Source organism: Conger conger, chromosome 6, assembly GCF_963514075.1.
Source record: "Conger conger chromosome 6, fConCon1.1, whole genome shotgun sequence".
Lineage (NCBI taxonomy): Eukaryota > Metazoa > Chordata > Actinopteri > Anguilliformes > Congridae > Conger > Conger conger.
In genome coordinates this window covers 615001-640000 of record NC_083765.1, presented here as the reverse complement: position 1 = coordinate 640000, position 25000 = coordinate 615001, and the positions used below count along the sequence as shown (strand labels likewise).

General features: G+C 44.6%; 2 protein-coding genes across 2 annotated transcripts in view; both read left to right on the top strand.

Annotated features, from left to right (window-relative positions):
* LOC133130415 (sodium-dependent phosphate transport protein 2B-like) overlaps positions 1-5789 on the top strand; it is a 12053-nt gene extending 6264 nt beyond the window's left edge. Inside the window, 6 exon segments of the mRNA XM_061245000.1 lie at positions 1-91; positions 1681-1801; positions 2311-2478; positions 3466-3582; positions 3832-3956; positions 5147-5789. The exon segment at positions 1-91 is cut by the window's left edge and continues 5 nt beyond it. Of these exon segments, the coding sequence (XP_061100984.1) occupies positions 1-91; positions 1681-1801; positions 2311-2478; positions 3466-3582; positions 3832-3956; positions 5147-5656 (1132 nt within the window). The 3' untranslated portion in view covers positions 5657-5789.
* A 19195-nt stretch (positions 5790-24984) lies between these two features.
* The window catches only part of LOC133130414 (protocadherin-7-like), an 8442-nt gene continuing 8426 nt past the window's right edge, over positions 24985-25000 (top strand). Inside the window, exon 1 of the mRNA XM_061244999.1 lies at positions 24985-25000. This exon is cut by the window's right edge and continues 745 nt beyond it. Within this exon, the coding sequence (XP_061100983.1) occupies positions 24985-25000 (16 nt within the window).

Sequence of the window (25000 nt, the reverse complement as noted above, 5' to 3'; positions counted from 1 at the left end):
TGAAACCGTCATTGGTGGAATCGCTACGGGAGACCCAACTGCTAAAAATAAGAGCCTCATTAAGATCTGGTGCAAAACACAGACCAACACAGTACGTAACCCAGCTAAAACACAGACCAACACAGTGCATAATCCAGCTAAAACACAGACCAACACAGTGCATAATCCAGCTAAAACACAGACCAACACAGTGTGTAATCCAGCTAAAACACAGACCAACACAGTGCGTAATCCAGCTAAAACACAGACCAACACAGTGTGTAATCCATCTAAAACACAGACCAACACAGTGCGTAATCCAGCTAAAACACAGACCAACACAGTGCATAATCCAGCTAAAACACAGAACAACACAGTGCGTAATCCAGCTAAAACACAGACCAACACAGTGCATAATCCAGCTAAAACACAGACCAACACAGTGCATAATCCAGCTAAAACACAGACCAACACGGTGCATAATCCAGCTAAAACACAGACCAACACAGTGCGTAATCCAGCTAAAACACAGACCAACACAGTGCATAATCCAGCTAAAACACAGACCAACACAGTGCGTAATCCAGCTAAAACACAGACCAACACAGTGCGTAATCCAGCTAAAACACAGACCAACACAGTGCGTAATCCAGTTAAAACACAGACCAACACAGTGCGTAATCCAGCTAAAACACAGACCAACACAGAGCGTAATCCAGATAAAACACAGACCAACACAGTGCGTAATCCAGCTAAAACACAGACCAACACAGTGCATAATACAGCTAAAACACAGACCAACACAGTGCGTAATCCAGCTAAAACACAGACCAACACAGTGTGTAATCCAGTTAAAACACAGACCAACACAGTGCGTAATCCAGATAAAACACAGACCAACACAGTGCGTAATCCTGCTAAAACACAGAACAACACAGTGCGTAATCCAGCTAAAACACAGACCAACACAGTGTGTAATCCTGCTAAAACACAGAACAACACAGTGCGTAATCCAGCTAAAACACAGACCAACACCGTGCGTAATCCAGCTAAAACACAGACCAACACAGAGCGTAATCCAGCTAAAACACAGACCAACACAGTGCATAATCCAGCTAAAACACAGACCAACACAGTGTGTAATCCAGCTAAAACACAGACCAACACAGAGCGTAATCCAGCTAAAACACAGACCAACACAGTGTGTAATCCTGCTAAAATGGTCTAACGTGGTGTGTAATCACAAACAAATAAAAAACACTGAACCAGCCTGACAGTTCTGATACTGGAGCTCTGGTATTTCACCATACACCATACAACTGAAACATTTAAACATTTTGGTTCATGAAGATTTTAGTCCAGTTACCAAGAATAGTACCAGGTGCACAATGCAAGAACGGTGCATGCTAAAATGCCGCAATAAGACATGCAGACAGAGATACGGCCCAAATGAGGACAATGTACGCCATGTCTTTTGCAGTTAATATTGTACTATTTTTATGGTGTTATTCTTTCTTTGCCGAGTTTTAGTGCTTTATGGCCATTGTGTGTCGTTTGTGTACAATGATGTGTATCTGTGAGTCATGCTATATCTACATATATGATGTGTGCTGTCATTGGTTATGTTTCTGCTGTAAGAAAAAAAAAAAAAAAAAAAAAAAAGCCATCTTCATTTAATCTGGTTGTGATTGCCCATTGCAGACAGAGATGAACGTGACTGTCCCTGGGATAGAAGACTGTACGTCTAGCGCCCTCTGCTGGGTCAGTGGAAATATAACATGGACCCTGAAGAATGTGTCCTTGACAATCAACTTAGAGAAATGTACGTAAGCCATCCTCTGGTACCTCCAGTACCTCAGTGCCTTGGACCTGGAGACCTTCACAGGAAAACAATTCATATAATAAGATGAGAACATGGGAATATATCACTGACAGCAGATACGGGTTCATCACATCCTCACAGTCCTCATAAAACAAACTAATCTGTATTTGTGCGTGCATGTGTGTGTGCGTATGTGTGTGCGTGTCTGTGTTTGTGTGTTTGTGTGTGTGCGTGTGTATGTGTGCGTGTGTCTGTGTTTGTGCATGTGTATATGTGTGTGTGTGTGTGTGTGTGTGTGCATGTGTGTGTGTGTGTGTGTGTGCGTGTGTCTGTGTTTGTGCATGTGTATATGTGTGTGTGTGTATATGTGTGCGTGAGTGTATATGTGTGTGTGTGTTTGTCTGTATGTATGTATGTGCGTGTGTGCGTGTGTGCGTGCGTGTGTGCGTGTGTGCGTGTGTGCGTGTGCGTGTGCATGTGTGCCCGTGTGTGTGAGTGTTGTTGTGCAGGTCAGCACCTCTTTGTGAATAGTGGGCTGCCAGACCTGGCTGTTGGGCTGATCCTGCTGGCCCTGTCCCTGGTCACACTCTGCACCTGCCTCATCCTGGTGGTCAAGATGCTCAACTCCATGCTGCAGGGCCAGGTGGCCATGGTCATCAAGAAGATCATTAACACAGGTACAAGATCTTCTACACAGCACACACAAACATCCTCACTGCAGGCAGAGATCAACCGCATACTCACCAAGATCCACTATACAGCACACTCACCAAGATCTTCTATACAGCACACTCACTAAGATCTTCTATACAACACACTCACCAAGATCTTCTATACAGCACACTCACTAAGATCTTCTATACAACACACTCACCAAGATCCTCTATACAGCACACTCACCAAGATCCTATAGCTCACTCACCAAGATCCTCTATACAGCACACTCACCAAGATCCTCTATACAGCACACTCACCAAGATTCTCTATACAGGCACAGATCTACAGTGCCATAATGGCTTCCTTGACTGTCATTGTCCTCTGGTCATGCTGACAAATGCTAAAAATAATGCTAATAATGTAATGTAACAATGCAATCAAACACCTAGAATCAAGACTAGATACTTAAATCGTTATTATATCTGCACTAGGGAGCCAATTGCATACACCTGTATAACCAGAAACAGCTAAGAAACCAACTATCCAATTATTTTGATCCCCTAAAATGGAGGGACTATATATAAAAAGTGATATAATTCCTTCATTGATCACCTGATATAGATCCAAATATCTTCAGATGAATCCTTCATTACAAATACAGTGTACTGGAGCACAGAGCCAAAAGACCAGAAATTATACGACTGTCCAAATACTTATGGACCTCACTGTATACTGTATAGATTGTGTGTATAGTGTGTATGTGGGTGTAGTGTTTGTGATGTGTAAAGGCTTACGCTTCAGATAAAAGCATAAATAACATGATAAAGTTTGTGTGCACAGTGTATGAGATAAGTATGTATAGTGTGTGCAGTGTATACGGTGTGTCTTTGTATAGTGTTTAAAGCATGTGTATACAGTGTGTGTATATTGTGTGTGTTTCGTATATAATGTGTGTGTATTGTGCATAAGGTGCTGGTATTGTGTATAAAGTGTGTATAATGTTGCAGACTTCCCTTTCCCGCTGGGCTGGCTGACGGGGTACCTGGCCATCCTGGTGGGAGCGGGGATGACGTTTGTGGTGCAGAGCAGCTCCGTCTTCACCTCCGCCATCACTCCCCTGGTCGGTCAGTCTGAGCCCTAACCTCAGCTTCTACAGCTCTCCTGCACTCTTACACTCGTACTCAAACCATTTCACCTTCCACTCTCCCTATTTGCTTTTACAAACTTGACCAGCATGACCAGCTCCTATCCTTCTGCGTCTCCTCACTATGATTGGTTATGCTTTACTCTACTGCGGTTGGTTATACTTCATTCAACTGTAATGAATTGTTTTGCATCACTCATAGCAGATGTGATGTGTGTGTGTGTATTAGGCATCGGAGTGATCAGCATTGAGAGGGCTTATCCTCTCTCTCTGGGCTCCAACATCGGCACCACCACCACCGCCGTGCTGGCTGCCATGGCCAGCCCTGGAGACACACTGGCCAACTCACTGCAGGTCAGGAACCATAGCAACCAATACACCAATCACTGCAGGTCAGGAACCATAGCAACCAATACACCACTCACTGCAGGTCAGGAACCATAGCAACCAATACACCAACTCACTGCAGGTCAGGAACCATAGCAACCAATACACCACTCACTGCAGGTCAGGAACCATAGCAACCAATACACCAACTCACTACCAGTCAGGAACCATAGCAACCAATACACCAACTCACTGCAGGTCAGGAACCATAGCAACCAATACATAAACTCACTGCAGGTCAGGAACCATAGCAACCAATACACCAACTCACTACCAGTCAGGAACCATAGCAACCAATACACCACTCACTGCAGACCAGAAACCATAGCAACCAATACATAAACTCACTGCAGGTCAGGAACCACAAGAACCAGTAATGAGGTAATGCAGAGGAGTGGGGTAATGAGGTAATGCAGAGGAGTGGGGTAATGAGGTAATGCAGAGGAGTGAGGTAATGAGGTAATGCAGAGGAGTGGGGTAATGAGGTAATGCAGAGGAGTGAGGTAATGAGGTAATGCAGAGGAGTGGGGTAATGAGGTAATGCAGAGGAGTGGGGTAATGAGGTAATGCAGAGGAGTGGGGTAATGAGGTAATGCAGAGGAGTGAGGTAATGAGGTAATGCAGAGGAGTGGGGTAATGAGGTAATGCAGATGAGTGGGGTAATGAGGTAATGCAGATGAGTGGGGTAATGAGGTAATGCAGAGGAGTGGGGTAATGAGGTAATGCAGAGGAGTGGGGTAATGAGGTAATGCAGAGGAGTGGGGTAATGAGGTAATGCAGAGGAGTGGGGTAATGAGGTAATGCAGAGGAGTGGGGTAATGAGGTAATGCAGAGGAGTGAGGTAATGAGGTAATGCAGAGGAGTGGGGTAATGAGGTAATGCAGATGAGTGGGGTAATGAGGTAATGCAGATGAGTGGGGTAATGAGGTAATGCAGAGGAGTGGGGTAATGAGGTAATGCAGAGGAGTGAGGTAATGAGGTAATGCAGATGAGTGGGGTAATGAGGTAATGCAGAGGAGTGGGGTAATGAGGTAATGCAGAGGAGTGAGGTAATGAGGTAATGCAGATGAGTGGGGTAATGAGGTAATGCAGAGGAGTGAGGTTACACAGGAGCAGTGGGTGGAGTCTGAGCATAATGTATGATTGGCTGTTCGCAGATTGCCATGGTGCACTTCCTGTTTAATGTTCTGGGCATCCTGCTGTGGTACCCAGTGCCGGTGATGCGGGTGCCCATCCGCCTGGCGAAGGCCCTGGGTGCGTGCACAGCCCAGTACCGCTGGTTCGCCGGCGTCTACATCCTGCTGTGCTTCTTCCTGCTGCCGCTGCTGGTGTTTGGCCTGTCGCTGGCCGGCTGGGAGGTCCTGGTGGGGGTGGGCGTGCCCATCGTCGTGCTCCTGCTGCTGGTTGTCGCGGTGAACCTGCTGCAGTCACGACGCCCACAGCTCCTCCCCGCCGCTCTGCGCAGCTGGGGCTTCCTCCCCGTCTGGCTGCGCTCACTCGAACCCTGGGACAGCCTCGTCAGCAGCTGCGTCTGCGCCTGCTGTCACTGTGACGACGCGGAGAAGCAGCCTGCGCGCGATCTGGAGATGTATGACAACCCAGCGCTCAGCCCTGAGACCGAGACCACCCCCGACCAGAAGGGCCCCGACAAAGCAACATCCCTGTAACGCGTTCACAACGTGCCTGTAACACTCTCACAACGTGCCCTGACCTGCACTCTGTAATGCTCTCACAACGTCCCTGTAACGTTCTCACAACGTCCCCGTAACTCTCACACAAATGTCCCTGTGACGCTCACACAACGTGCTCTAAGCCTGACCCATCCACAACTAATATGCGTTCTAGACAGCAAACTTTAGCTAATGTTCGACAACATATTGAAACCTTTTTCATTTTGCCACAAACATTCGCTAAAAGGTAGTGTCAATAACGTTAGCCCACAGTTCGAAAAGGCTCGTTAGCTAAGAGTTTGAAAAGGCAGTGTCGCAAACGTTTTGTTAGCAGTTTGAAAAGGCAGTGTCGCTAACGTTAGCTAACAGTTTGAAAAGGCAGTGTCGCTAACGTTAGCTAACAGTTTGAAAAGGTAGTGTCGCTAACGTTAGCTAACAGTTGAAAAGGTAGTGTCGCTAACGTTAGCTAACAGTTGAAAAGGCAATGCACGGCGTACAAAAATGCCTGGGGATACGAGGAGAGAACAAAAGTTTACAATTATTTGGCAGTAATAACACACTTTAATGAATGTAATATTTGTTCTTACTTTTTAAGCTAGCTGGCATTGTTAGAACTAAATCATGTCCCTTTGTATTCGTGGCAAGTTCATTTCAAATCGTTCAACAGTATCTGTTTGCTGCAATTACAGTTCGCCAAGTACATTAGCTGTCTTGAACACACATTTGGTCTTTGAGGGCAAAACCTTGCTGCTTCTTGAATTGCATAGGCCAAAATGGTTTAAAGAATTTATACTTAGTATAATTAAATTTTATAACAGATTTTGTATATATTTTAAATGTACTGAGCATGTAAATACTGTGTGATTAGTATTGTCAGTCTGCAGGCTACAAGCTGAGTCTGTGGTAGGGGAGTGATGTCATACACTGAACTACCAATCAGCTGCACCACCTCCATCATGAATTTAGTGTCTGCTGGGGTCCCCAACCCTGGTCTTTACTGTTTACATTAACTCAGTAGTAAATCTGAAAAAGTGCATCATGGAGCTCATAGTTGCTGATCGAGTGAGCCATATGGTTTATATCACTGTACTGTATCCGAATGCAATCTTCCGAAAAATCTGGCATCGCATAAAATCAAAAAAATCAAAGAAATGTATTCTCAGGAACTGCCCCACTGATTGGCTAGGAGTCACAGTCAATCATATTGAAGGTGAAGGTGTCACACATGTCTAAATTAGACTGAATATCTCAGGCTGTCCTCTTCATAAGTCACATTACAAACTTAACCCCTAACCCCTAACTCCTCACCGCAAATCCTAACCCGTAACCCTAACCTGAATCCCAACCCATAACCCTAACCCTAACCCGAATCCTGACCCATAACCCGAATCCTGACCCATAACCCTAACCCCTAACCACAAATTCTAACCCTAACCCTAACCCATAACCCTAACCCCTAACCACGAAACCACGCATAACCAACAAATAGATTTCTTGGACACTACCACATACAAGGGACCCTCCTTTTCCCAAACACACACTTTAGACACTAAAGTTTTCTTTAAAGATACTGACACACACACACTTTTACATAAAAACAGTCTCCACCCTAAACACACTTTCAAGGGCCTGATCAAATCACAATTGCTCAGGTTCAACAGGATTTGCACACAGGTAATAGATTTTGAAGAGGCTACCCAGACCCTCTTCAATGCATTAAAACCAAAAATTTTTCCAGATCTTTCCTTAGACAGGTCCGGAAAACTTTCTTAACCACCAGACAACAAGACACGCGCAAAATCATCCCGCTAATCACCACCTACTCAGCATTGAGCCTAGCTGCAAACAGAAAAATTTTATTAAATCTAACCCGCACTCTACAGAACACAAACATTATCCAGGACTATAAAATTATCTCAGCATATAAAAGAAATAAAAATCTTAAAGATCATCTGGTAAGCAGCAAACTACCAGAAATTAATACTTTACCTACACAGGGCCCAATATTCTACAAGCAAGCCACTACAGTCAGGAACACCACTACCAACATAACCTACATAATAAAACAAACACTAACTAAAAACACTAAAAACTGCATATATGCCATTAAATGCACACAATGTGGTATAATATATGTGGGAGAGACAGGGAACACAATTAAATGTAGACTAGCACAACGTATATACAACATTAGAAATCACAGAGAGACAGACACACACCTGGTGTCTCATTTCCTTCACCATGGACTTGAGGCACTAGAAATATCGGGCCAAACAAACAATAATTGGACACCGGAGGAGAGACGCAGGTTTGAGAAACACTGGATTCTCAAACTTAGCACTCTATTTCCAAGAGGACTGAACCAACGCACATAGAGCACCGACACAAGAGGGACCAAATTCTTCCTACTTAAAGGCTTCAGTACCCTGAATGGCCAGTGCAAACTTTTATTTCCCAAGAGGCCCTAATATGGGACAACTTGGGAAATAAAGATTTCTTACTTACCAAACCCCTAACCATGAATCCTAACCCATAGCCCTAACCCGAATCCCAAACCATAACCCTAACCCATAACCTTGGATCTTGATTTTTGTTTTATTTGTTATTTGTAATTCAACCTTTATTTGATTAATTTTGGATAAACACCTCTGCAGCATAGAGGCCCTGATGGCACTGTGTTTATACAGGATAAACTGAACTGAATTTAATGAGAAACTTGTCACAAACACGCTTTACAGAGAAACAGAACTCCCCAATGGGGAGAAAAAAAAACAGGCATACAGTACTGTGCAGAAGTCTTAGGCACCCTAGACTTTATTATATATATGTTTATTTTTTAGTTAGTATAAAAGAACACATTTGAGATTTTAAGCAATTGACTACATTTTACATAACAACTTGATCAAGGCTGTCTGAGATCAGAAGCAAGGAGCCCAACCAAAGTCTGTAGAAGAACTGTGGCAAGTTCTCCAACATGCATGGAACAACCTTCCTGCTGATTAACTTATAGAACTGCAGGACAGCGTTGGCCATCTCAGAGAAGTGATGCAGTTTTAACACCGAAGGGTGGTCACAAAAAATATTGATTGATTCAGTTTTTAACTATTCTGCCAAATGACTAAAATGTAATGTAAAATGTATAGAACGTTTATTTAGAACCTTTCATTGTAGAATCTTATCCGTACAGAATGTTATACAGGTGCCTCAGACTTTTGCACAGTACTGTATATTTCATATATATTAGTTTTATACATTTCATTTTTCGCATTAACTATCTTTGTATTGAATACAGATGTCATGTCAGGTGTTTTCACACTGATATTTTGTGCTGGACTATGTGGGGCGGGGTGAAAATAACTGCTGACAAACAAACCTCTCTGTTTATAAAACATTTCAGTAGTATTTATATTGTCTGCAATAATTTGGATTTTAGTGATGGATTTATGTATAAAATAAGGTATTAAATAAAGATATATATACACACACTCATTTAATTAATGATTTAATGATGCCTACTGTATACTGTATGGTTGATTTCTTGCTGTGGACCCTGAGGACCAGCCACCCCTTCACTGCTCTATCTCTTCTGTCCCCATTACAGCAGCAATATTCAATTCAATTTTATTTGTATAATGCTTTTCACAGAAGACTGTCCCAAAGACACTGAGTAACAGTAATATCCTAACAGTAATATCTCGGTAAATGATATGGCTAATGCTAACAGCAGCCATACTAGCTGCGCACTAGTGCTACACTATCACACGATGGATGGCAAAAAAAAATAAAATCATCAATAAAATAAACACACTACTCAATGAACACCACACTGTATATAACCCAATACCCCATAACATTACCACACTACACCATGTGAGGGGCGAACCTGACAGCATTACAGTGATGCCACTATATGTCTGCAGTATTCCAGCGACGTGCTAGGATGTGGAAAGATCTAGTCACGTGAACGGGCTTAAGTAGGACACGTCAACAGGGCAAATGAAAGCAACTGAATGACTGAGTCTCTGATGCAGACAAATGGATTAGTGATGCTGCACTGCCTCTAATACGGTATTGATCAATGATTACTCCACAGTGAATACGATGGTATTGATCGATGATTACTCCACAGTGACACTCCCCTGGGAGGAAGAGAATCGGTGGACATAGGGACATTGTTTCACCCAATTAAGACTTTGTTCCTAAAAACTACATTTATTTAGATTTAGTATTTATGCAGTAATTAACCCTAACCCTAACGTGCATTTTTCCTTCTGGCTCTCTCATATAAATATAATATAATATGATTTACAGTAAGTGCATCATTCTGACCAGGTGTTTAGTATCGCTGCGGGTTTTCCTCTAGACGCGGTAACGTTGATTTTTTTAAATTGCTCATTTGAACAGCAAGGGTTAGGGCTTGAGCCAGGTTGTTTGTCTATTACCTGTTAATCACTTCTACTGGTTGCATACCTGTAGAGTGATTGAACATTTGTCTTAAATAGCTGTGGAATTTATCAGTAGATTAGCTTTGATTTGATATTGCTTGTGAGCAATTGTAGGCCATTTAAATAGGCATGCTCAGACGCTAGCATCGCTCCGTCCCCGTTTGTGATGTTATGTTTCTCCCCATCCCAGTCTGCTCTCTCCCTCGAAGACCCCCCCCTGCGACGTGGGCCTCCACGGCGTCGGAACCCCTCAAACCTCAGCTATCCCCCGCTGACCCCCTGTGAGGACTTTGCTGTCACAGGGGGACTATGGAACTGCCAGTCTGCCACTCGGAAGGCTGACTTCATCCCTGCGTATGCCTCCCTCCAGTCCCTACAATTCCTTGCCCTAACTGAGACCTGGATCACACCTGACAACACCGCCACTCCCGCTGCCCTCTCATCCTCCTTCTCCTTCTCGCACACTCCCCGGCCTTCCGGCCGTGGCGGTGGTACTGGTCTTTTAATTTCCCCCTCGTGGAAATTTTCTGTTCTCCCCCTCTCTGACCTGTCCATATCCACTTTTGAATTCCATTCTGTTGCAGTATCCTACCCTACTAACCTTTTCATTGCAGTTATCTACCGTCCTCCAGGGCCCCTGGGAAACTTCCTTGATGAGCTAGACACCCTTCTCAGCTCCTTCCCTGAGGATGGCACCCCGCTGATTCTCCTTGGAGACTTCAACATCCACCTAGAAGCCTCCCAGCCTCCTTCGGCCTCTCCCTGCAACACTCTCCTCCAACCCACAAGGCGGGCAATGTCCTAGACCTTGTCTTTGTGAGGAACTGCTCATGCTCCGATTTCACGGTTACCCCTCTGCATACATCTGATCACCACTTCATCTCATTCTCCCTCCCTCTTCCTCCCCATCCTCCTCCCCCTCCTCCCACCCACACTTCCTCAGCCCGCCGTAACCTCCGCTCCCTCTCACCCTCTTCCTTTGCCAGCACCGTCACCGCCTCACTCCCCCCTCTCGAATCCTTCTCCAAACTCCCCGCTGACTCTGCATCTGCCACCCTCCTTTCATCTCTCTCCTCCGCCTTTGACTCTCTCTGTCCCCCTGTCTCAAAGCCACCTCGCACATCCCCTCCCAGTCCTTGGATATCTGACACCCTCCGTACCTCCAGGGCCAGCCTCCGCGCAGCGGAGAGGAAGTGGGGGAAATCCAGAGACACTTCCGACCTCATGACTTACCAGTCTCTCCTGGCGGCATTCTCTTCCGATGTCACTGCCGCCAAAGCAAAATACTATCAAACACAAATTCAGAACTCTGCTTCTAACCCCCGGAAACTTTTCTCCATTTTCTCCTCTCTCCTCAACGCACCGCCTCCTCCTCCTCAGTCCTCCTTCGCTGCTGATGACTTTGCTGATTTCTTCGATGAGAAGGTCACAGTCATCCGCAGATCCTTTACAATCACCGCCCCCCTCACTGTGCCCTTCCCCCCCTCTAGGCCCTTCCCTTCCTTTTCCACTTTCTCCCCCCTTACGGACTCTGATGTTTCTCAACTCCTGCTCTGCCACCGCCCTACAACCTGTGCCCTTGACCCTATCCCCTCTTCTCTTCTCCAAACTATCACACCTGACATTCTCCCATTTGTCACCTCCCTTGTCAACTCCTCCCTGTCTTCCGGCTGTTTTCCAGCATCCTCCAAGAGGGCCCACATCACTCCGCTGCTAAAAAAGCCTACCCTGGATCCCTCCATCATCCAGAACTACCGCCCGGTATCTCTTCTTCCTTTCCTTTCTAAAACTATAGAACGAGCCGCTTCTACTCAACTTTCTTCCTTCTTTTCTAACAACAACCTGCTAGACCCCCATCAGTCTGGCTTCAGATCTGGCCACTCGACAGAGACTGCGCTCCTCTCCGTCAGTGAGTCACTTCATGCCGCACGAGCAGCCTCCCTCTCCTCTATCCTCATTCTTCTAGATCTCTCTGCTGCCTTCGCCACTGTGGATCACTCCATCCTCCTGTCTGCCCTGTCAGCAACGGGCATCTGTGGCACAGCCCTGGACTGGATTGAGTCCTACCTCTCTGGTCGCTCCTTCCAGGTTGCCTGGGCTCGTTCGGTATCGACACCTCGGCCCCTCGCCACAGGAGTTCCCCAGGGCTCAGTCCTTGGCCCACTTCTTTTTTCTCTCTACACTCGCTCCCTTGGCCCTGTGATCACTGCACATGGGCTATCCTACCACAGCTATGCGGACGATACCCAACTCTTCGTCTCGTTCCCGCCGTCTGATACGCAGGTTTCAGCCCGTATCTCTGCTTGCCTGAGGGACATCCAGAGCTGGATGGACAACCACCATCTATAGCTCAACCCAGGCAAGACTGAAATGATATTCATCCCTGCTAATACCTCTCCCCATCTGGATCTCTCCATTTCCCTCGGGGATACCACACTCACGCCGTCACCCAGTGCAAGGAACCTCGGCGTGGTGATGGACAGCAGACTGTCCCTTTCCGAGAACATTGCGGCGGTGACCCGGTCTTGCAGGTTCTTCCTATACAACATACGGAGAATCCGCCCCTTTCTCACCCCCTACTCGACCCAGCTCCTGGTCCAAGCGATGGTTCTGTCCCGCCTGGACTACTGCAATTCCCTCTTGGCTGGCCTCCCAGCGTCCGCCATCAGACCCCTCCAACTCATCCAGAATGCAGCAGCTCGTCTGGTCTTCAACCTTCCCAAATACTCACACGTTACCCCCCTGCTTACTTCCCTCCACTGGCTGCCTGTCATGGCTCGCATCAAATTCAAAACATTGGTGCTAGCCTTCCAAGCAGTTAAAGGGTCTTCCCCAGCTTATCTGCAAAAAATCATCAGACCCTACACCCCTGCCAGACCTCTTCGTTCAGCCTCCACAGGCCGCTTGGCACCTCCCCCTCTCAGAAACTCCACCTCACGCTCACGACTACTGTCTGTTCTGGCTCCACGGTGGTGGAACGAACTCCCCGTTGAGGTCAGAACTATAGAATCTCTCCCCACCTTCAAGCGCAAGCTGAAGACGCACCTCTTCAAGCAGCACCTCTCCCCATCCCTCCCTACCTCCCTGTGAACCTTAATTGTTGTCTCTGTGACTTGCTTTGTGTATCGGTATTTTTAGTTGGCTAGGTAAGCAGTGTTTGGATAGTTAACTTTGGTGACTTTTGCTCTGTTTGTTTGTTTGTTCAAAAAAAAAAAAAGAAAAAAAAAAAGGCCCTTGTCCTTTTCTTTGTTGTACAGGTAGCAGTTGAAATTGTACTTACCTCTAGGGTCTTTCAGCGAACTTATCCCTGGTTATGGGTATGCACTTTGTTGTACGTCGCTCTGGATAAGAGCGTCTGCCAAATGCCAATAATGTAATGTAATGTAATGTAATAATACAATTATCTCTCGGTACAATTTCACCACAACACTTGTCCACATCAAAACATAAAAGCTGTTCAAACCAGTTACCGCCATTTTAATTTGAGACTGAGAGATAGGCTTTTATTATCTTCAAATGCTTTATTGTAGCAGGTTAACTACTGGTATAGATAAGGTTGTTTCTTTTCTGATAATCATTCCAGATGGTCATAATCAGCATGGATGGACAACGTGTATTCTCGTGGAAGTGTGTAAATCCGGCTGTTAGATAGGGAGGTCGTCCTCGACCCTGACCGTGGATACAGCTATCTGTGGCCTGTATCCTGTTTTATTGGTTGTTGTTGTGCTATAGGACAGTATACATCTACTGGCACCCAAATTTACAAATCATGTCCCAAGATGGAATAAATGACCTGGTGTTCCCTCTGTATAAGTGACCCATCATTGGTTTTATAGCGAAGCTCTGGGAGACGTATCTCACAGCCTCACACAGAAATTAAAATGATTACCTGGTGGCCAATTGACCGAGGGGGGTGGGGTGGGGGGGCGGTATGGGGGGTCTGTGCAGTGCAGTATGCGACCGGGGTGTGTGTGACTATTCTGCACTTTTTTGGTTCCTCAAATTGCGACTGTCTGTCAATCTGCCACAGGACATGTGGCACAGACTGCTGGTTTGGGGGAGAATTCTGCCCACTCGGGGGTATCAGGGGTATCAGGGGTATCAGGTGACACATTCCAGGACCTTCTGAGAGGAGTGGGATGCCTGGTGCCACAGTACTGTTAGAAATATCTAATGTAAACACTGCAAGCACACACACTACACACACACTGCACACAGTACTGTTAGGGGTTTTTATGCTTTACATTAGAAATATCAAATGTAAACACTGCACACACACACTGCACACACACACACACACACACACTGCACACAGTACTGTTAGGGGTTTTTATGCTTTACATTAGAAATATCTAATGTAAACACTGCACACACACACACTGCGCACACACACACACTGCACACAGCACTGTCAGGGGTTGTTATGCTTCACATTACAAATATCATATGAAAATGCTTAACAAAATCTTTACCCAAATATGACACACGCATGTGCACATACACTCATGAACACACACACGCACGTGCACTCACACATACACACTGACACACACGCACGTGCACTCACACACACACTGACACACACGCACGTGCACTCACACATACACACTGACACACACGCACGTGCACTCACACATACACACTGACACACACGCACGTGCACTCACACATACACACTGACACACACGCACGTGCACTCACACATACACACTGACACACACGCACGTGCACTCACGCATACACACTGACACACGCACGTGCACTCACGCATACACACTGACACACACGCACGTGCACTCACATACACACTGACACACACGCACGTGCACTCACACATACACACTGACACACACGCACGTGCACTCACACATACACACTGACACACACGCACGTGCACTCACACATACACACTGACACACACGCACGTGCACTCACACATACACACTGACACACACGCACGTGCACTCACACATACACACTGACACACACGCACGTGCACAAACATGCATGTGAACACACACACACACACGTTAAGAACAATGAGGGGCCACTTATCTCCTGTTTCCCTCTGCTGATCAGCAGGAACTAAAGGACACTCATTCTATGCAAAAAGTTCAGCTCTTATAATCTTACTGATAATATTTACCAGATATTTTATTAATCATCAAGCAGATGGTACAAAAATCAATAGAGTGTTACTGTAGGTTATGTTACAGAAGCGTGGCTAAACATGTGCATAAGCTGCAGCATTTTAGAAGTTAAGAATACAAGTCCAGTATTCACATTGTGCTATATTGCAAACATTTCCCAGAAGAGACTTAATCTCAGTCTTAGTTAACTGCTCAAATGAAAGACAGGTGTGTCAGTAGGGTGAAAGTGTGGGCACAGGGCCACTAAAACTAACCATCTGGCAGAAATGTAGAATTTAAAGCAAAGCCAATGAGAACAAGCCAGATCTGCACTGTGTTTATATATTTAAGGAAGAAATGATGACTCGGCGTGTTGAACAACTTAATTAGGAACGTGTTGATTTGCCTCAGTCTTTCCTTTGTTTTCTCAGCTAAAAGGCAATATCTTTTTATGAAATTGTTTTTAATATAGCATGATATGAACGTATAGCATAATATGAATTGGGACTTATGTTTTCCATGGCATGCATTGCAATTTCAGATGTGATGTGGCCTAAAATGGTAAATAACCCCTCTAAAAATTAAAAAAAGCACTGAATTAGAACTGTAGATTGCCGTTGTGGTTGGAACGAAAATCAGCATACACAGGCTTCAGGAGCAAACCTCTAGAGCAGTGTTGCTGGTTTTCATTCCAACCACAACAGCAGTTCCCGATTTTTAACAAGCTATTAATTTTTATAAATGAGGAACTTGACATGTATTGAAGGGTTATTTACCCTCTGAAGCCACATTATGTCTGAAATTGCTGTGCATGCCATGACGAATAAAAGTCCCATGTTCACATTGTTTACATAGCACAGTAAGCACAATCACATGAAGCAAGTAATTGATTTGAACAAACTGAAGACTGAGCAGTTCACCCTGATTCCCTCGTCCTAACTGGTGAAAGTGTGGACACCAGGCCATTTAGTAGATCATTTAGGAAATATTCAAGTACTAAGAAAATGATGAGGCAAATCTGCATTGTGTCAATAAGTTGACAGGTAATATGACAGAACCTAAACACCTACATTCAGCAATCTAATTCGCCTAATAATTAACCTCAGTTGATATCATACCTAATTTTATGTAATTGTTTGCAATATACCAGCATACACAGGGGCTCCCCAGGACCTAGTGTGAGAAACAGTGCTCTAGAGCAGTGCTACTCAACTCCACATCCTGCAGTGTCTGCAGTGCTACTCAACTCCACGTCCTGCAGTGCTACTCAACTCCACGTCCTGCAGTGTCTGCAGTGCTACTCAACTCCACGTCCTGCAGTGCTACTCAACTCCACGTCCTGCAGTGTCTGCAGTGCTACTCAACTCCACGTCCTGCAGTGCTACTCAACTCCATGTCCTGCAGTGTCTGCAGTGCTACTCAACCCCACGTCCTGCAGCGCTACTCAACTCCATGTCCTGCAGTGTCTGCAGTGCTACTCAACTCCACGTCCTGCAGTGCTACTCAACTCCACGTCCTGCAGTGTCTGCAGTGCTACTCAACTCCACGTCCTGCAGTGCTACTCAACTCCATGTCCTGCAGTGTCTGCAGTGCTACTCAACCCCACGTCCTGCAGTGTCTGCAGTGCTACTCAACTCCACGTCCTGCAGTGTCTGCAGCGCTACTCAACTCCACGTCCTGCAGTGTCTGCAGCGCTACTCAACTCCACGTCCTGCAGTGCTACTCAACTCCACATCCTGCAGTGTCTGCAGTGCTACTCAACTCCACGTCCTGCAGTGTCTGCAGTGCTACTCAACTCCACGTCCTGCAGTGTCTGCAGTGCTACTCAACTCCACGTCCTGCAGTGTCTGCAGCGCTACTCAACCCCACGTCCTGCGGGCCGCAGTGTCTGCAGCGCTACTCAACTCCACGTCCTGCAGTGTCTGCATTGCTACTCAACTCCACGTCCTGCAGTGTCTGCAGTGCTACTCAACTCCACGTCCTGCAGTGTCTGCAGTGCTACTCAACTCCACGTCCTGCAGTGTCTGCAGTGCTACTCAACACCACGTCCTGCAGTGCTACTCAACTCTGCAGGTATTTGCTCCTACCGTGCACTACAACACCTGATTTCACTACTTGGCTTTTTCATTGAACCCAGAATAAAACCCAAGCAGAATAATCACACACAAACACACACACACCTGCACACACATATGCACACACAAACACACACTCACAAACTCACACACACACATGCACACACACACGGACACACACATGCGCCCACGCATATGCACACACACACTTACACACACACACACACACATGCAGAAACACGCATATGCACACACAGACATTCACACACACACACACTCACACACACACATGCCCAAACATGCATATGCACACTCACACACACACACTCACACACACACGCACAAACATGCATATGCACACACACACACACTCACACACACACACAAACACGCATATGCACACACACACACACACACAAACACGCATATGCACACACACACACACACTCACACACACACACATGCACAAACACGCATATGCACACACACACACACTCACACACACACACACACACACAAACACGCATATGCACACACACACACACACACACAAACACACACACATGCACACACACACATACACACCATATGCACACACACACACACACACACTCACACACACAGTTGGAAAGTAAAGAGAACTGTAAGGCCAGTGCAGGTATAGCCAGTACACATGCCTCTACTGGGACCTCTGCTGGTGGGACAGGGACAAGGCAGGAGACAGTATAAACACTTTACAATACAATGAGACCAACTAACACAACTGAAACTTTTGAACAAACAATCATAAACAAAATATAAAAGAATTAGTTGTTACGGTTAGTTAATATGATTATATTGTTTTAGTCCATTATTTATATATATCTACTAAACATATCAAACACATTGTATAAATAGAAGTTCAATTCGCTACATATCTAGAGTTGTTGAATGACAGTTTCAAATTTTAGCCAATTCTTGGCTAAAAGTTGTTCCAAGTTGGAATATTGTATTTGTTGTTGTTTTTGTTGGAATCCGCTGTGGGGTCAGTCAACTCTATATTCCCAGCTTCCTGGAGCCCCACACTAGTACATGACCAATACAAAGTAACAGTCTTTAATACTGTTTCAGTACAAAGTAAAAATCTTTAATGTTGCTTCATTACAAAGTAAAAGTATTTAATACTGCTTCATTATAAAGTACAAGGCTTTAATACTGCTTCATTATAAAGTACAAGGCTTTAATACTGCTTCATTCAGTATTTAATGCTGCTTCATGACAAAGTCAAAGTCAAAGTACAAAGTACAGTATAAAGTAAAGGTATTGAATACTGTTTCAGCACAAAGTAAAATGAATACAGTTTCAATACAAAGTAAAAGTCTTTAATACTGTGTTAGTACAAAGTAAAAGTCATTAACACCATTTTGGTACAAAGTAAAAGTCTTTAATACTGTTTAATGCAAATGAAAAGTCTTTAACACCATTTCAGTAGAAAGTAACAGTCTTTAACACCATTTCAGTACAAAGTAAAGGTATTTAATACTGTTTCAGTACAAAGTAAAAGTCTGTTTGGCTCCAGCTCACATGGACAGGATCTGGCAGGACACAAAGCCAATTATCCAGCACCATGCTTGGCCTTGAAAGCAGTGTTTCTGCTTCCATTACATGTCCTGGTAAACTATTGAGTGAAGATTTCAGCTGTAGCTGGTCTGCATCCAGCAGTATTAATGACGGGCTGATTGCAGGTTCCCCCTGAAAGATTACACGAGGGTTCAAGCAGCAGATACCTCCTGAATACAGTTCATGTATTTACATTTGGGTTGCCAACCAATTAAAAATATAAACTTGTTCATTTATTTTCCTTTAGCTGGGTTGATCTGCAGATTAATCAGGAAACATTAAACCCGGTGATTAAATATTCATATACGTATTCCTTGGAAACCAATACTATCTGCAGAATTGCTCCTACACTGCTGTGATCAGCCATTTCAACTGATTTGCCTTTTGATGCCAGTGAGCTGGTAATATAATTAAAATGTATAATTATAGATAATATAATATATAGTTCATTATAGTAAGAGCTTGTCTTTCTGATGCACTCAGCGAAGGAGAGCTGTGAGTGCCCGCTCCTCATTGGAGGTTTCCCTGTCAGCGTTTTTGTGCCGTGGCCACTAATGGCGGCAGTGGAAGGAGGCTGTGTTTACAGAAGAGGCTGGGACAGGTCAGGCCGGCCTCAGCATGCACACACTGTGCTGTGTGGCTACCGCAGGTCTCTCTGCATCTCATGTACGCCACAATGTTCCCCTCACCATGCACACACTGTGCTGTGTGGTTACCGCAGGTCTCTCTGCATCTCATGTAAGCCACAATGTTCCCCTCACCATGCACACACTGTGCTGTGTGGCTACCGCAGGTCTCTCTGCATCTCATGTAAGCCACAATGTTCCCCTCACCATGCACACACTGTGCTGTGTGGCTACCGCAGGTCTCTCTGCATCTCATGTAAGCCACAATGTTCCCCTCACCATGCACACACTGTGCTGTGTGGCTACCGCAGGTCTCTCTGCATCTCATGTACGTCACAATGTTCCCCTCACCATGCACACACTGTGCTGTGTGGTTACCGCAGGTCTCTCTGCATCTCATGTAAGCCACAATGTTCCCCTCGAGGGTCTGTCCAGTGCCATGCTGCGGATTCCACTTCTTGGATGGTGATGGCCTTGCATTACTTTTCCCCTGGATAACAGCCACAGCATTGTGTATTAGAAATGTGTTAAACATTTCACATGAGAGAGAGAGAGAGAGAGAGAGAGAGAGAGAGAGAGAGAGAGAGAGAGAGAGAGAGAGAGAGAGAGAGAGAGAGAGAGAGAGAGAGAGAGAGAGAGAGAGAGAGAGAGAGAGAGAGAGAGAGAGAGAGAGAGAGAGAGAGAGAGAGAGAGAGAGACGCTTGTTGATGTGTTTATTAAGTTCAGGACACTGCAGGTAGTCAGTGGTCAATTTTAGGCAGACAGCTACTGCAGAGGTAATCAGAGATGCAGTCAATGTCACAGGCAAGAGTCCAAACACAGTAAGGCAATCCGATAAGGCAAAGAGTACAGAGGGTGATCCAGGAGTCAAAAACCAAAAGTCCAATCAAAGTTCGGCATCAACAGATCAAAACCGAAAGCAGGTATATCCAAAAACCAAAGGTCGGGGTACGGTTGAAGTACGGCACAGACCATCAGGAAACCGCTGGAAGGAATGAAGTAAACACATTACATTCTGGCAAAGAATTGACAAAGACATACAGGTACAGGTATGATTGTACAGGTATGCCTCCATTTACAAACGTTCTATTCACAAATTTTCACATTAACGAACACAACATTTTACGGACATTTTTTTAATTTAATGAATGGAATGTTCACTTTAGTGAAATTTTGCATGGAGAAAAACGTTTTTGCAAGGAAAAGTCAGCAGACATTGCAACAGACCCAACTCAATGCTGCCCTAGTGCTTGAAACGTTTTTACTGGAATGAAACGTTTTCACTTTACCATCTACCGTAGCCTAATTTGCATTAACACATTTACCAGTTTAAACTCAAATGTAGGGTGATGCTCCAGGATTCACTCAATTTAACAATTACTCCAACCAAAAGCATATGAAAATGGAGATTACATTTAAGCATGGAAGAGAGGTATTCACAAACCGAAATTAAATCTGCCTGTGTATTGATCAACTAATTGTTGTGTACGGCACTGAGGACCCAGACGCAGACCAGGGGATAATCCAAAAACGTTATTTATTCCGAGTTTGAAAGCCAAGAGATCCAAAACAATGCCAAAAACAGAAAGCAAAAGAATAGTGAGTAAACAGGCAAAAGGGTCAAAAATCCAATAAGTCAAAGGGTGAAAGTACAAAAGGACAAAGGCAAAAATCGCAGTCACTAAAACAAAGCAGATAATCAAAAACCAGGAAAGCAGATGGGCAAACAAAACAAGAGGGCAAGGCAAGCTCGAAAATCAAAGTCAAAGGGGTGTCTTCAGGAATCTCAAAAATAGGCGTACAAGGAATTTGGCTCTATAAATAATCAATGTTCTGACAATGGGTGAAACGGAGACTGAGGTTTAAATACATGAGGGAAGGTGACAATCTAGGCGGAGCTGGGGAGAAGGTGGGCTAAACAAATAGACAACAGGTTGGGAAACATAATGGGGTAATAACATCATAACCGGAGGGAGACGAAAACGCGGACTGGATGCACGTAAACAAACGTAATACATACGGCTCTGGATTAGGGAGTAGACATTTGCATAGATTGAAGACGTAGTGATAGTCAGAGGCAGGTGCGAACACTTCGCTTAAACTAAGTGAGTAATCAGGGATAGCATAGGGAGGCGGAGTTACAGAACAGTGCAGAAACACTAAGAGATTGCGTTAGTGAGTTAGTTACATGAATACTTCTAAACAACCCAATAAATGTGACTGTTAGTTAGTTAGACAGAGAGTAAGTGTATTAATCGGATTAGTACTGTACAATATCTAGATTAGTTGTAGTTAGTAAGAATAGTGCTTTACAACATTTAACTACCAAGAGAAGCCGAAAGTAAGAACTGCGAGATTGGAAGAAACATTGAAATCCCGAAAACTACTGTACACACCCAAATAGTGGGACATGCAGACAGGGGAGTGACTAGGCTGGTAAACATTCAAACGCAGACATAACAGGGGATCACGAATGCGAAACTGTAATGGAAAACAATAACCAAGGATGTATGAAAATGAATAAATGACAAGAATAAACATTAATACAAACAGGACAGATACAGAAACATTACACACATTGCTTTAGGAACAGTTTCTCAGGGCCGTAGCCCCTGCATAATTTGAGGTATACCTGTATATATACACAAGGAAATGAACTGAAATTAATGAATGAAAGAAAGGACTGCAGAAAGAGAGAGCGGACAAAAAAACTCAAACACAGGACAAGAAACAGAAAACTCCAGAGCAGAAAAACACAGAATATGACAGGTATGAGGTGGTCATTAACTGGTCTTGCTAGGTATCAACTGGTCAACCAGCTACTAGCTGTTTCAAAACCTAGCTTGAGCAGTTATTTTTTTAGCAGGGATGTGTAATATGGAAAATTCACATGATCCCGACAGGCAGATTGAGTGATTGACAGGTTGATTGATTGACAGGCTGAGTGATTGACAGGTTGAGTAAGTCAGTCAGCGTATTGCATGAAGCTGCTCTTTTTTATACTGAATATTTTTCTCCTGATCGGAGAGATAGGATGCTATGGTAACAATGTTGCCAAGGGGACCAGCCATGTCTAAAAAAAGATGGGCACATTAAGCCCTGCCATGTTTGTCACTTATAACTGTGTGCTACATTAAGCCCTGCCTATAACTGTGTGCTACATTAAGCCCTGTCTATAAATGTGTGCTACATCAAGCCCTGCCTATAACTGTGTGCTACATTAAGCCCTGTCTATAAATGTGTGCTACATCAAGCCCTGTCTATAACTGTGTGCTACATTAAGCCCTGTCTATAACTGTGTGCTACATTAAGCCCTGTCTATAACTGTGTGCTACATTAAGCCCTGCCTATAACTGTGTGCTACATTAAGCCCTGTCTATAACTGTGTGCTACATTAAGCCCTGTCTATAACTGTGTGCTACATTAAGCCCTGTCTATAACTGTGTGCTACATTAAGCCCTGCCTATAACTGTGTGCTACATTAAGCCCTGTCTATAACTGTGTGCTACATTAAGCCCTGTCTATAACTGTGTGCTACATTAAGCCCTGTCTATAACTGTGCTACATTAAGCCCTGTCTATAACTGTGTGCTACATTAAGCCCTGTCTATAACTGTGTGCTACATTAAGCCCTGCCATGTCTGTCACTTATAACTGTGTGATTGGCTTGGGCCCGGCTGCCTCCATTACTGTGCAGTTTCCATAGAGATTGAGACTGAAATTATCTATAATAATAATATTATAATAACAATCTGAGCTACTTCATAAGTAATCATAGCCAAACAAATAAAACAAATACAGTTAATAGATGACATTGATGACATAGGCAGCATAAGTGACATAGATGATTGCCTCATCTATCTGGAGGGGCCCCTCGGCCCACCAACCCCCCCTGTGCCTGTGTAGGATATAACTCAAAAGGCTGTGCCTGTGTAGGATAGACAGTAACTCAAAAGGGGGCCTATGACCTGGCGCTCGGTTCAGTGTTTCCTTTTCTGTTCATCGGTAAAATGCTTTGAGGCTCAAAGCCGTTTCCGTAAAAAACGCAAATAAATCTGCAAATAAAATTTAATTTAATTTGATTGAGTTGTAAACATCCATGGTCACCATCTGTTCGCAAACGTCCATTAACTACAAATAATCTAAACTAAAATGATCAGTATTCAATAATTCAAGACCTTACCCCAGATTATCTAGCAAGTGGTACAGATTTATAGCAAGATAAAACGGTTACAAAAGACAACTGCGCGCTATCTACATGAACATTCACTAGCCATGGTCCAACAGGCTCACACTGTGACGTCAGCGGTAAGGCGTTCTTTCCCGGCATCGCTGCTATGCGACAGCAGGGGACGCGCATTCACCAGAATACTACACTTAAACCCCACCAGTGCACTGTTTAACAAAATAACGATTAATAAAATAGGACTTACGCACGTACACACACAGCACACACACGCAACATATTTCAGAACTGGTTGACTGAAAGATTGATATAGACCTGTTTATTTCCTTTTTTTTTCAAAAGCAATGAACGAACGCTAATGAAAGTTAAATAATGAAGCTTCGCAATTCATTTAAAACATGTCATGTGAAATGTTAGCCTACTAACGCGTGGCTCCCAGTTTAAAGGACTGCGCATTAAGAACTCCTGCTCGGAGGACAAAGCTGGCCTGTGTGTGTATGTGTGTGTGTGTGTGTGTGTGTGAGAGAGAGAGAGAGAGAGAGAGAGAGAGAGAGAGAGAGGGTGGGGGGGATCTCTCGCGGCTTAGTGGTGGCTGCAGGTGAAGAGAAGCGGTTAGGATACTAACTGTGGGACTGAGGAACACACGCCGCTCTGGAGCACTCTTAAAGCCTTCCCTGGGGCTGCACGGAAACGCTCCGCTTTTCTGTCGCTCTGTCGTATTTCTTTTTAACTCCAGCAACTTGAGAATCTGCAACAAACCGTAGACTCCGTTAAATCCGAGGGACTGAGTTTATCCGAATACGGGGTTCGTTGATGCGTATGGAGAGTTACTATGAACGAGGACCATTTTCTGTAACAATATTATTGTTAACACATAGCTCTTATTTGAAACAAGACTTGCAGATTTAACCATTGGAGTATCTAATATGCGAGACAACCGAGTATTTGCTACACGGATGCAAATTACATTCGGCATGTGGTTATAAGGCAACATCGAACACTTTGCAGTGTAGGGTGCGTAAATCTCCGGACAGGACCGTGGTGAGCCTGTGGCTGGTGATGAATGGGGCATCGCTGATCTTAACTTCTGGGATGGAATATTTTCGTTTTTAAAAAGGAATTCCAACGCATTTGCAGAATGACTCCGACCTAAAAAAGAAAAAAAAAGAAATTGTTTGCGGCAAAAGAAACGGCGGTATATTTGCGGGAGTAAGCAGCGGATTCGGCGGCTCCTCGGTGTGATTTAGAGCCGTGTCGCAGAGCGTCATGCGGCATCGCGCTG